This window comes from Monodelphis domestica, chromosome 3 (genome assembly GCF_027887165.1).
Source record: "Monodelphis domestica isolate mMonDom1 chromosome 3, mMonDom1.pri, whole genome shotgun sequence".
In the NCBI taxonomy this organism is placed as follows: domain Eukaryota; kingdom Metazoa; phylum Chordata; class Mammalia; order Didelphimorphia; family Didelphidae; genus Monodelphis; species Monodelphis domestica.
In genome coordinates this window covers 171,603,664-171,618,350 of record NC_077229.1, presented here as the reverse complement: position 1 = coordinate 171,618,350, position 14,687 = coordinate 171,603,664, and the positions used below count along the sequence as shown (strand labels likewise).

At 34.6% G+C, this 14,687-nt stretch overlaps 1 protein-coding gene across 8 annotated transcripts in view; it reads left to right on the top strand.

Annotated features, from left to right (window-relative positions):
* VPS13B (vacuolar protein sorting 13 homolog B) overlaps nt 1-14,687 on the top strand; it is a 1,055,144-nt gene that overhangs the window by 508,008 nt on the left and 532,449 nt on the right. For all 8 annotated transcript variants that reach the window (XM_056820764.1, XM_056820763.1, XM_056820760.1 and 5 more), the window contains one exon: nt 12,271-12,491. In XM_056820764.1, the coding sequence (XP_056676742.1) occupies nt 12,271-12,491 (221 nt within the window). The remainder of the gene's footprint in view (nt 1-12,270; nt 12,492-14,687) is intronic.

Here is a 14,687-nt window from a genome sequence, read left to right as displayed (position 1 = left end):
AAATCTTGACATTTCTAACTCTGTAAATTTATTACATTCTCTTTATTATTATTGGTGCCTATGAAAATGTAATATACACTATTTTGGCATTATTTGTCTTTGTTGAAACTATACTGACTTGTACCAATCATTTCTACTTCTTCCAACTGTTCAAAATATGTCTTTTTAATAATATATTCTAGAATTGTAACAGGAATAAAAGGGAGGTATATTGATTTCTATTTTCAAAACCAAACCTATTCATCCCCTTTTTGAAAATGAATACACTATTTGCTCATCTCTGCTTCATCAAGACAATTTCCATTCTGCATAATTTTTCAAAGATTACTAAAAGTAACTGAACAGTCACATTTAAATGTTCTTCAATTTTCTTGACATGATGTTCATCTGCCCTTTCTGATGTCTACATATTGAGAATAAATACCATCCTTACTTATTCAGAGTTTTAGTTCTCCATTATCCATTTTTGTTTTGTGCTTTCCAGGCCAACAAATCTTTTTGGAAGAGAAAGCAAGAGAAGGCAAATAGTTCTGCCATCTCTCTGACCTGTATTTCCTTAAGTGAAGACACTTTAAAAACCATAAAATGAATATTATTGTAAAGAATAGTTAGCCCTTGAGGCAACTAGGTGGGACAGTGGATAGAGTACTGAGCCTAAAATCAGAAATTTATTTTCCTAAGCTCAAATCTGGCCTTCAACACTTACTAGCAGTGTGACCCAGGGTAAGTCACTTAATCCAATTTGTCTCAGTTTCTTCATCTGTAAAATTAACTGGAGGAAAAAATAACAAGCCACTCCTGTATCTTTGCCAAGAAAGCCCCAAATGGAGTCACAAATCTGAACACAACTGTAACTACTGAACAACAAAAACAAAGTGATCTGTGGGTCCCTAATTAATATCTCTTCGTCACATTAGGGGGAAAAAGTTGAAGGGTTTTTTTTAAATAATGTTGACAATTCTTGTTGCCAAGGCCATCATTATGTGAAAAAGTTCTCAGATAGCTGTCTTCTTTTCTTCAATGAATGATATTACAAATATAATCACATAAACCAAACAAGAAGCTAAGATTATAAGACTTCTTGTATAAGAATATATAGTCTCAAACTCAAAATGAGTTTATTGATTTATCTCAACTGATTTTAATTGCCTGTGAGTCAGATTATCTCTAATGTCACAATCATTTTAGTTGAAGGGTTTTGATCAAAATAAAGTTTCACTAAACAATTTAAGTGGGGATCACAGATAGAATTTTCTAACAGCTAACACTTCTAAGTAGATGGGTTGTTTGTTATATTATGTCTAGTCTAAGGTTTATTTTTTCTTCTTGAAAGAGTTGCCTGTATCTTTAATAAAATATTTTGACAGTAATGGAGTATTGAGATCATTCATAAATTAAAGCTTTGCTATTATTGGATCTAGTAAGTTTTTAAAGAAACTGATGGGAAAATTGTTCATCAGCTATGAAAAACATGAGGGATAGTTTTCCATGTAATTCTGGTTCACCTAAGAAGTTTATATATTGTTCCATTTTGGGTTGTTTTTATATCATATTCTGATCACACTTTCCACTTGTTCTGAAGGATGGTGGTGTACTGTTGCTATGATTTTATTTCCACTGCAACTCATCATCTTTTACTTTATCCTTAAACCATGCATGTAAGCCATTTGGGAGCAGGGAGCAAAGAAGAGGAGACACCCCAGATGACAAAATCTTAGTAACTTTTTAAAAAATTCAGTCTCTTGGAAGTCATGTTTATTTAGTATGAAAAATAACATCCTGCTGAATTACCTCAATAAAATTAATGAAATTTAATAAGAAAATATTATCCTTCCCCCCCCCCTTATATAGTAATGTTAAATCAGGATCAAAGAACTCTGAAATGAGTTTATATTTGTTATTCTAATGATATGATTAAATTCATAGAACTGAAAAGATTTTAGTGATCATCTACGTGAACTTATTCTTTTTTAACAGATGAGAATATTGAGTACCAGAAAATTTAAGGGAATTGCTTAAATTACTGAATAGGTAGATTAATAATGGCAGATTCTACACTAGGATCTAGGTTTCCTGACTCCAAGTCTTCTGCATTTTCTATTGCCCCATGCTTTATTTGCTTAGATAAGTTCTAGAGCTTTAATGTTAAAGGACAAAAACAAATCATAATGATCCAGTTCTCCTATCAATCCAGTTTTGTTTCTCTGTGTTAATCCTATCTTTTACTCAAATGATTCTCACACTAATTTTGACCATTTACTGGCCTAGTGCTATATTCTAATTCTCCTAGTTGGCCTCTCTGCTTCCAGTTTCAGAATTACTAAGTAGCCAGGCTGATTATGTAACTGGCCTAAATTAAAGTCTCTAGTGACTCCTTATTGAATTTAGGCTAATATACAAACCCTTTGTCCTAGCACCTGCAGTCAGATTACAGTCTGACTTTTTATTCTTTCCATACTCATATTGGCTCTTGCTGTTCATCATCCATGCCATTTCACTTCCTGAATATGTGATTTTGCCCAGGCTTCCCCTTAAGTTTGGAATATATTTCTCCTCATCTGTGGCCCTAATTCTCTAAGAGCTCAAAAAAGTTGTTCCTAAAACTAAGTATATAGTATTCTAGATGTGGCCTGACCAGGGCAAGGTATCATATAACTTGTTCTGGACAGTATACCTCTTTTCATGTAGTCTAAGCATATTTTATGGTTGTCTTAATATACTTTTGAACTTATTAATTTACTTAGATTATCAGTTCCTGTTTCAGACAAACTGCAGCACAGTCATACATTCCATCTCTATCAGGTAATTTTGAAAATTTTTTCAATCCAAATATAAGCATTTACAATTTCTATTAAATTTTATTTTATTAGACATGATCTGATATTTTAGCTTGTTAACAACTTTTTTGGATTCTGATTTCGTCATCCAGCTCATTATCTATACTCCTAACTTTGTAGCATCTACAAACTTAATAAACATGCCTTTTATGAGTTCATTTAATTTCTTGATTCAATAGTTTTTAAGAACACTTTAGAACTCCATTACAGATATCTTTTCAAGTTTGTTGAATCACTGATGGCTATTCTATAATTTGGTCTTATGATATGGCGTGCATCTCTTCCTCTTGTCTACAATTAGAATCTACTAAATGAACAGTCAGGTTAGGCACAATATCTCTGTGCCCACATACCTGGTCATCAGGTTTATTCAAGCTCAGTGACAATGGAAATCAACAATTTGATATTGAACGATGAAACTGAAATGTGCCAAAGTTTAAGAGTAGTTTCTCCATGGAGCCATCATTGAACTCATTTGTCCTTCCTACCGTGGGTCAGAGAACATCAAAACCTCTTTTTAAGTCGAATTCTTACTGTACCTTCCTTTTCTTAAATGCTTTCAAATCTGTATGGTGGCCTCAACCTCCTTTCCTCCTTTATATAAGTAAAAATGTACAAAATAAAGACCTCTTTTAGCATCATTACTTTATCTTAATTTTTGTGTACTTCACATTCTAAATCTTCCAAATTAATGTAACAGACATGTTCTTTTCTGTTTCTGTTCTTACTAGTCTAATTGCCCCTACTGAGTAATCTTTCCTGGATAAAAATTAATTCTCAAAAATCCCAAGACTCCCTCTAAGCTTCTGCTTTTTCCTCACTAAATATACTCATTCTCTGGCGTTATCGTAAGGTCTATTAGTTCCAGTGATAATCTCTATGAAGATGACTCTCCAAGCCTTTATTACCCTAATTTCATTCTTGCATCACAGAATTGTTTGCTAGATATCTTAGAGGTGCAAGTTCCCTTTAAGCCTCTTGAACCCAGTGTATATGAAACAGAACTAAGTATCTTACCACTAAATCTACTCTACCTCCATACCTTCTAGTTTTTGTTGAGGATACCAAGATCCTTCAGTTGAATGGTTTCACAATTTTGGAGTGCACCCTTCTTTTTCTGTTACCCCTTATATCCCAAATGTGTATACTTGTTGCCTCTTCCATATCTACCACATCACTCATCTCTCCCCTTCTCTCTACTTAAACAGATAGATCTTTATCACCAGTATTGTCCCTTGTGTCTTTTAATCAGTCATGCTGCTTCTGGTTTTTACATAACTTTCTAATCTATTTCCCTATACTTGAAAATTTTATAATCCTAACACATGGGGCTGGAGCTATGGAGAGGGAAGGGAATTAACATTTATATAGCAGTTAGTGTGACAAACACTGTGCTAGACACTTAATAGATATCATCTCATTTGACCCTCATAATAACCCAGTGAAGTAGTAATAACTCTGTTACTATCACATCTTACAGTTGAAGAAACTGAGGCAGGTTAAGAGTGGCCCAGTGTGACACAAACTGAATTTCTGATGCCCAATTTGAACCTAGGTCTTCCCCCTCCTGGTCTAATATTCACTTTGCTGTTCCACTTAGCTCCTTCAAATATGGACATGAGCAAGTAATACTGCTGGTCAAAATCTTTGGTAGTACTGTATAATCTCTAGGAAAAGATAAAATATAAAACCCTAAATCTCAAATTTAAATCCATCTCTCTAGTCTTTCTTCCTCTGACCTTTTTTATTTCATATTCTTTCATTTCACTACTAGCTATTTTTCTTTGTTGATTAGTAGAGTTCAAGGTACTTCCTTCTTATCTCTGCTTTTTAGAATCCTTAGCTAAACACAATATTCAGCTCAGGTACCACTTAGCAAAAAGTCTTTTCTTACCCTTTGGCTTCCAAAATTACCTTGTATTTTCTAATCCTTACATATTTAGCATATTCCCTACAATATGTAAAAATCTTGAAAACAAGAACTATTTTGTTTTTTGTTCATGTTTTCTAGGTCTATGAACAATGTTTTGTACATATTATGTGCTCAGGGTATTTCGGTCCATTACTTTTATCTGCTTTGTACAGTGCAAACAGTAGTTGCTTGATAAGTAATTTTACCAATTCCAAACAAAATGAAAAATGAATTAAGAGTTGTTGTCTTCAGCATCATCAAGTACATACTTGAAAGGAGATGTGATTTCATCTTTAGTGACGTGATTCATACCTCCCTACACCTGCCCATCTAACATCTACCACTATAAAGGCTTGCAAAGTATATTTCTTACAATTCTCTTTTAAGCTACCACACAAACCCAATGAGTTAGGCATTATATATCTTTTAATTCTCATTTTATAGATGAGGTAAAAGAGGATTTTTGAGTTTGTGATTTGTTCTAAACCATACAACTGATATAAGAGTTGGAGGAAAGATTTGTACTCAAGTCTTGCTGTTTGATTCAAGCCTTGTACTCTTTCTAGAACACTAGACTGCCTTTCTATGGACATAAGTGATTACATTTATCATTTTTCAAATTCAGAAGGTAAAATACATACTAGTTAATATTGTGTTAAAAAGTACATGCATCATTTTACTGACCAAAAACCCTTAAAATGTTTTTTCGTTGAAACTGTCTTATGCATTTGGTTGAGCTCATAAAAATGGGAAGAGTTTTTCTTTATAAAATTTATAATGAATGATGCAATTCAGTAGATGTTGGCAACTTTTCAGTTAGCTAATTAAAAGGAAATTCTGAAATAGTAGAACAGTGGGAACCCCTCCCATTACTTCTACTGGTTAATCATTTGTTACTTAGAGGATTTACAAGCATTAATTTTCTTTTTAAAAATATTGCCAAGGTGATCCTGGGCAGATCACAGCCCAATTGCCTAGCCTTTGAGCCACTCTTCTGTCTTGGAAATGAAAGGACAGAAGGTAAGGGTTAAAAAAAAAAAGAAAGAAAACCAAAGAGCAGATTTCTGCTCATTCATTCCAAGACTAGGTGAGAGTGAATGTTCCAGTAACTGGAACAAGAAACCTGTCCAAAGAGGGCAGACCCCAGAGCCCAGACTCCTGTTGATCTTATGGTATGTATACTCATCCTTGCTTGTGCTTTATAGTTGACAACCCTTCTTTTATGAAATTCCAAAGTGACCCTTGTCCCTGGTAACTTGTTTTCAAGAAAATCCCCTTATTGACTCTTGTCCCAGACTAAACAATGAACCATCAAGGACCCTTTGAGTACCCTACATAGGATTAAGTATCCTTTCTGTCTTAGTTTCTTTTGTTGTATCTAGGAATCTCCAAGTTAGTCTAGCCTCTTACTACATTCTCTTTCCCACATCTCTATGTAACCAGTTAGTTATTCCTCCTTGGTTATACTCCCTAAGGTAAAATATAACCTCAGATTTTTAAGTTTGTCCATCATTCTCATTATTGGCATCTTTCCCAGAGACTGTGTTCCCAGAGTCCGGAGAAGTGTCTCTATGTAGTGGCTCTAAGAGCATTGTCTCTCTTGTCCTGATTAAAGGCATGTTCTATTATTAAATAAATTAATTAAATAAATAAAAATATTGCCAAAATCTAAAGAACAAAACCTTAATGAGAGAATTATATAGCCACAGAGCTTACTTTACTTATAATAGAGATAATAACTAAAGATCAAAGAAAATCTCATTTGAATTTATCCCAATTCCAGTGAGCAAATAATAACTTTTCTTTTCCCTACTTATAAAATGAGAATAATTCTACCTTTTATGACTGGAAAGTGGGATGCTAGTCCACATTGTTTCTGGAGAATCTTCTAAACTCTGCAATTGTCAGTTCTGTGAATCTATAGTATTGTGTTGCTTAGAGAAGATGCTAATTATGAGTCTATGTGGTATGACCAGCAAGTTGGTTGAAGTCAAGAAGACATTACTGTATCAAATACTTGTCTCTGATTCACCTTATCTATGTTCTTGGGAAATTTACTTAGCCTCTGAGTTTCTCAGGATAGGTAGAGGGAGAAGTTGTATTATTTGCATTGAGAATAGGAATTTCCACACCAGTAGATCCCCACATTGATTAAGTTGTGATTCCACATAGATTATATAGTATATTACATTTCTCTCTGTGAAAAATAAATAAGGAAGTTATTCTTTTCCCTAATTTTTCTTTGTAATAGTTTTTAGCAATTAGAATTCACAGACATTTTATTCCATGGATTCTGAAAAAAGTATAAGAAAAGATTCACCTGAAATAGAGTTCATATTTGTCAATATTTTTGTCCCTAAATCTGTTAATTTGTATTCAGAATAAGTTTTTCAAATTTACTAAGAATCAGTGGTAAGCAGTGTTACAAAATAAAAGTTTGTTTTGATCATTTTGCTGACACATTACAGTCATTTCAGTTTTTCTCCCCTGCTCATGTATCATGTAGACTTTTGCCAGGAAAATATAACATTAAATTTTGTAAATTAATCATTTATGAGTTCCCTGAATTCTTGATAATATTAATTTCTCCTCAAATTAACTTAATTTGGAAGTGATAAACATTCTCTTAGCTACTTTACAATCATTTAGTTAACTTGGGAAATTGCCTCAGTAAGTCTTTTAGCTTTGTGATGTGCCTGGGTAATGAGAATGGGGTTTCTTTCCATGACTTTCCTTCAGTTGTTTCTTCCTCACTTAATATTGCATTTTTCTCAAAATTGTTTATCACACAGGCTTATTAAGTTAAAAGTGAAAGTATATTATTAATTCTCCTTCCTGTTGGCCTAAAGGTTCAAAAGACTCAATTTTGACTCACAGTGGAATCTGTGAATAGACCTTGTTTTTCAAGATTCTGCAGTAGATAAGAAAAAGCAAGATGATTGAGGAGGCTCTGATTCTAATCAAATATCTGCCCAATGTGAGGGCATTATCACTAACTTAATCATCCACTGGTGTCAGATGATTCACAATTACCCTCAACACTAAAGTTGTACATTTTATTATAGAGTTGTGCAAAAACAATTTAAGAATATGGTGAGAAAAATCTATTGACTCAGACTGATGTGTCCAGAATGTTCATCAAAATGAAGATGATAAAGGATAATAAGTTATATGTGTAGAGCCCTTTGAGTCAGGAAATAGAGTTTTAGTTTGGCCTTGATCACCAACTGTTTGTGTGTCAATAGTTGTTTTTTGTCTCTCTGAAAACAAGTTTTCTCAACAATATGAAAAATAATACCTGCCCTTCTTATCTCACAGAATGGGGCACATGTGAACTTCTTTCTGTTACTCTTCTTTTTCAACTTTGCATGTCCAGAATGAATTTTATGGGTGGTCAGATTGCTGGTGAAAAGTGACTTAGCACTGGGCTAGTATTCTGTATCTTAAAATTGGAGTCTTTCAATTCAACAGAATCTGCTGTAGCTTGTGTTCTCCTACTTTAGCCTGAATGTACCAAGGCCATTAGCAAAACATGAGAGTAAAGTTTCTATAATATAAGGTTATAATCTTTTGATAAAACCATAGAGTGTAAACTCCTGGCGTTCAGAGATTATATCAGTTTTATATCAGTCTCTCAGATGTTTGACACAGAGTAGGCTCTTAATGTTTGTTGAGCTTATAATCAAGTGGAGTGATAACCCCATCCATTAGTTAAGTTTGAGAAGATTGCAGTTTGATTTTATTATTTCATTATCCAGAACTGGATTTTCTAAAATACTCAAATTTATGTGTTAAAGTAGCAAAGATATTGCAGATTCCCTTCTTACGTTCTTATAGTATGTCTGATATTATAGTACTGACCTGATGTTGGAGAAAAAGCAAAACCATATATCTAGACTAAGTCCAAAGTAATTTGTGATGTATATGAATAGAGAACTTTCAGTCCTATAAACCTGATATTGTATATTTCTTGGATGAAATAAAGTTTCAAGAAATATGTACCTCAGCAACAGCTTTTAAATATTAAATCTGAAATCTTTCCAAAATATTTAAGACACATTTGGCAGAGCCTTTATTTTGTAAATAGCTTGGAATTTTTTGTAGTTTTGTATATAATTTTAGAATCAGTTGCAGATGATTTAAGTTTATGGTTCTTTCTGGGGGAAGGTGTGAATATTTTCAGTTTTAAAACAGGAATTATTACTTCTGTATTGCTAACCATTTATTATTGTTTCCCATGAGTTTGCTGAGTATACTGTGCAGCTAACTATTCTAAATATGAAATTTGACTTATTATTTTCTCATTACATATTTTTTATTGCCAAATTTGTTTTGAGAGGGTTGAAATGTACCACTAAATTTTCCACCAATTCCCACTGTATCATTAACAAGCCCTGAAAACCCATATATTGGTATATACTTCACTCTTAGTCTTTTGAGAACTAAATCAGTCAAAACATTTACCAGGCATCTGTTATAGGCAGACCAAAACAAAGACTGAAAATAATCCCAAACTCTTACATTCTACAGGGTAGATACTGTACATATGTGTCTCTGTGTCTTGAAGCAGGCAGCCACTCAGGGCAAGCTTAGGAGGTAGATGATGGAGAAGCTAAGGACTGGACTTATGATTTCTCTCAGCAGCAAAAGATTAAGTGACTTTCCCAGGGTCACACAGTTAGTTCATATATCAGAGATAAGGTCAGATATCAGATCTTTCAGGCTTCCCTGACTGCTCCACCTTGCAGCCTTTCTCTTTAAGTATTTACATAATAAATAAAAGTATTTGAGTATGGAGCAGTTAGAGGGGAGCATTCACTGTTTGAATGATCACAAATGGCTTCAGGTCAAAGATAAGAGTCGCCTTGAGGTAGAGGTGAGGAATAGGCTCCAGGTAGAGGTGAGGAATAGGCTCCAGATAGAAGAATCAGCCATTTCAAAAACAAAGACAAGGGATGGAGGGTCATGGAAAAGAAACAGTAAAGATCAGTTTGGCTCTGTTGCAAAGAATGGGAGAGGGCAAAAAGTATGATGTGGCTGAGAAAGATTGATTGAATCCAAGTTGTGAAAGATTTTAAAAGCTAAACCGAGGTGATCATATTTTTTTCTAATGGCAATAGGGACCATTGAGTTTATTTAGTTAGGGAGTAGCATTTTCAAGCTAGAAATCATTTCAGCAGTTGCATGGAAGATAGACTGAGGGAGGAGAGATTTAAGACTGAGAGCCCTATTAGGAAACTGTTGCGGCAGTTTAGGCAAGGAGTAGTAATGAGTCCTTGACCTAAGGTGGTAGCTTTGTGAGTAGATAAAAGGGTTTGGGTTGTGAGAGATTTTGTGAAGGCTGAAATAGCAAGATTTGACAAGTGGTTGAGTATGTGGGGTGTAAGTCTTGAAATTTCTCAGACTTGTGAATGTTAAAAATTTCTACATTGAGGAATCCTCCATTGGAACAAATTTCCTACCGGGAACATTCCCCATGTTGATGTAAGAACTCGCCGTGATCAGAAATGGGAGGACCTCTACTCCACCCGCACTTAAGACTGCTTTAGGGGAGAAAATTCCTTGCTAAACAATGAAAGTACTTGGACCCATGCTTATGATGAGGCAGGGAGTTCTTTGAGCCATGCCTGTTTTTAGAATTGATACAATGGGATGCTAGGTACCTATAAAGGTCGGGCAACTTGTAAACTTGCCAGGAGCAAAGAGGTGAAAACTTATTCAGAGGTTTTCTCTTGAGGAGATTAGTCAACTCAGCTGTGTTTTCTCTGGTTCAGACTTAATGAGGGGATTAGTCGACCCAGCAGTGTTTTTTTTCTGATTCAAACTTACTAAAGGGATTAAGTTGACCCAGCAGTGTTTTTAGAATGGGTTGTCCTTTGGAAAACATCTACAGTGATTGGTAGATGTAAAGACTTAGGGGAGGTGACATAGGAGAAAAACCCCTATATAAGAAAAAGCAGAATCTCTTGAGAAGGGAATCCTTTTGGAGAACTCTCTTATGAGGCGGATGAGGATCGCTTGAGGGGAATCCTTTTGGAGGATCTCTGATGAGGATCACTTGGGAAGAATCTCTTGAGAGAGGCTTTGGAGAAGGGAAGCTCTTGGAGGACAATCTCTAAGGAAGTCTCTCTGGAGCTCCTCTGAGGGGACTCTGTCCCTCTGGAGGCTCTGGAGAGAGGATCTCTCTTTGAGGAGGACTCTGGCTGGAACTCTCTCTGGTGAAGTCAGCTGAGATGGAGCTGGCCTGGTGTCCCTAGAATCCTTGCTTAGACAGACCTTGTGGTGAGTGATAAAAGACTGACTGACTGATATCTCTTAAGACTCAGGTCTAGGCCATGTTGGTTTAAGGCCCTTCATACTTATTCCTTTCTTACTCTTTCTCTCTTTCTTTAATTCCTCATTGTATTATTAATTAAAAATCTCTATAAAACCCAGTTGACTTGGGTATATTCAAAATTGGGAATATATTCCCTGGCAACCACTTTATATTTGATTTAAAAACCAAGACACTGTAGTGAAACATATTTTCTGTGGTCAAATTTACTCACCCACTCTTATATCTAGCATAATTTATATCTTTCACCATTTTAACTCACTACAGTTTACAACCTCAACCATTTTAACTCTTACAGGGGTAAGGGGAATGGAGGAGTTTGGGATAATGCCAAGGTTATGAACCTGGAAGACTGATGGTGCCTTTGATAGAAATATAAAAGTTTATAAGAGTAGTATCTTTTTGGAGAAAGATCATGAATTATTTCTGCTTGGAATGTGTCATGGTTGAGATATCTCTGCAACATAGGATTTGAAATGTCCAAAAAACATATGGTAATAGGGCACCCTAGGTCACTGGATAATGTTTTTAAAAAACTTTTACTTTCCATCTTAGGATCAATACTGTATATTGCCTTGAAGCTAGGAGAGTGGTGTGAGCGAGGCAGTGAAGATTAAATGACTTCTCCAGGGTCAACCAGCTAGGAAGTGCTTGAGTCTGGATTTGAGTCCAGGAACTCCCATTCTTAGGCCTGGTTTTCAATCTGCTGAGCCATTTAGCAGCCCTCACTTCAAGGCATATTTTGAAAATGGTTATATAAATCTATGAAGCTTCCTTGAACTGAAATTTTAGAGCCATTTGGAATGTGTTCTCTTGTAATGTTTTCTTTGTAATTTTGTCTTTCCTACTTAATGATTGTGATAGCTACTTAGAGCATCAAAAGACATATTTTTACTTCCAGAATAACATTGAAAATAATATACAGAGTGATACACATTTAACCCAGTGGAATTGCTTGTCAGCTTTGGGTGGGGGTGGGAATGGGGAGGAAGATGGGAAAATCATGAATCATGTAACCATGAGAAAATATTCTAAATAAATTTTTAAAAATTCAAAATATAACAGACTTCTTATCAAATTGATTTTTGCATGTTATCATGTAATAATTCATGATTACATTTTAATTTCATTAAGATGATGTAAAAATTTTCCTAAAGTAAATTTATGTGTGTTCTTCCTCTCTTCAGGTAATGCTTTCCCGTGGACAATCAGTTTATATCATTTCAGCATTTATACCCTGCTTGGACACCAAATGACACTTGGGTTAGTGCAGCCAATGGGTTGCACATCAACTCTGGCTGTCACTTCTCAAAAGCTGCTTGCCGTGGGGCCTGAAGCCAGACATTCATTTGTTGTCTGTCTCCATGTTGACCTAGAGTCACTTGAGATAAAATGTTCGAACCCCCAGGTTGGTACATTTAATTGATTTATGAAAGGAAATTAAAAATAACTTGATTTGAGTACAATTGTTTTCCATTTTGTTGAAGAGGTTCTTTTCTATTAAGCATCTTATATTTTAACTGGGCCATCAAGATCAGGGTGGTTAGATTAAGATGTGCTTTGAAGCTCTCTCAAGTTTTGTAATTTAAACTCTTCTGAAAATGTAATAGCTACAGCATAAATGCATCTTTTGGCTGATGGATTGAAATCAGTTGCAGATGTACAGTTTTTAAATGCTGAAGAACCACTTAACTGTCACTCTGGATGTGTCTACTGAAGTGATCAAATGTAATTTTCAATCACATTCTCACTCAGAAGTTCTTTGGTTCAACATCTAGTGTTTTCACGTAAGTGATGGCATATTTTGCTTTGAAAGGCATTTCTGCCCTTCTTGAGATGGTTATTTGTTATACATGGGGCAAATATGTTATACTCTACATTTTTATGAACTAATTTGATTACATATCACCCAGATTTTCTCAAATAATTTTAAATGATTTTCCACTTTTTCCCCCCTATGTATTAACTGGGATCCTAATTTAGTTATAAGGGCAAAGTTTTATTTGAAGTTTCTTCTATGTGATTTTTTTTAAAATTCTCTTTAAAAAGCACATCTCAGTTTGAGTTTGAACAAATATTTCTTGTTCCTCTTTTACTGTAATTCTTTCTGATATAACTTCAGTTTGCGTGAGATGTTTTGTGACTCCCCCCCCCTTTTTTTAACTAATATTTCCCTCTTCAGTTAGATTTCTCTTGTTATTCCTTCTTATTTTTAAGTTGTTGACTTAATCAGGCATGCATTTGGAAACATCCAATCTTTCCTGTCATACTTTCTCAATGATAAGTGATTTTATTTGAATGCAACTTTCAAGTAAAATACCAATTCTATCATAAAATCCAGGAATCTGCCTGTAAGAGCAAACATAATTTCTTTGAGAATCCATTGTTAAATATTCTTCTTCCTTGTGGGCTATTAATTTGTTCCATCTTCATGGAAACTTGTATAAAACTTTCAATAAGGCCTCTTTTGGCATTCATTCCCTTCACTAAATTTTGCTGTTTGTGTTCTACCAGGATTTGCAAAGAAGAGAAACTGACACAATTTTGGGAGGTTGTTTGTTTTGTTTTTTAAGTTCTCTCATCATAAAAAAGTCTAGAATACTACAAGAGTGGTAAAAAAGTGAAGCAGAGCAGATTTAAAAGCTGGGGAAAGACATTCCATTCCATTTTCAAAGTATGGGCTGAACTTTTGGGTATAAAAACACTTGATAGCAGCTATTGATGCAAACTACTAGTAGCGTGCACATAGGTCATAGGAATGCTCAAGGCAGACATGCACAACTACAAACAAAAACATAATTTTTTATATTTATATAGCACTTTAAATTTTTCAAGTGCTTTACAAACAAATCCTTTAACCCTTACAACCATTCTGGGAGGTAAGTGCTATTATTATCCCCATTTTATGTATGAGAAAACTAAGGCAGAGAGAGTTAAATAAAATGATTCAGGCTACACTGTTAATGAACTATCTTCACAGCTAACAAGCCTCTGAAGCAAAATTTGAAATCAAATCTTCTTTACTCCATGTTCAGTATTTTATCCATGCACCAATTTACTGTTTCTAAACATAAAACTGCATCTTAACATAGATGCCACATAAATTTTTTGAAGCCTATCTCAGGATGCCTAGATCTGAATATAACCCAAGGAGCTGAAAAACAGCCTTGATGGCTAGGGAAACAACAAAATCTATTGGGGAATTCAGTTACTTTTTCTCTAGAAAGAATCATGAAGGAGGAATTGGCTGTTTCTCTTTCCTACTTGCCATTGAGCCTCAGTTTCATCTTTCATTTTTCCTTAAGAATGGGGGAATAGCTCATAGAATAGAAAATATGCACTACCTACTTTAAGCCAAACCTGCCTCAAAACTCCACTATCTACACTGCCTTAGCTTTTTACAGTTGAAAGTTTTGCCCTTTCAAAAAGTTATAGCCTGGGTTCACCCAGATTTTTAAGAGGGCCCAAGTAACTGCATATATAATGATAATTAAAAAATAATTATTAGACATTAGTATACTTCAAAAATGATTTTTTTTTTAAGCAAGAACCTAACCAAACTAGTCTTGGTGGCAAAACTGCAATGGGTATTCTTTTCCATGTC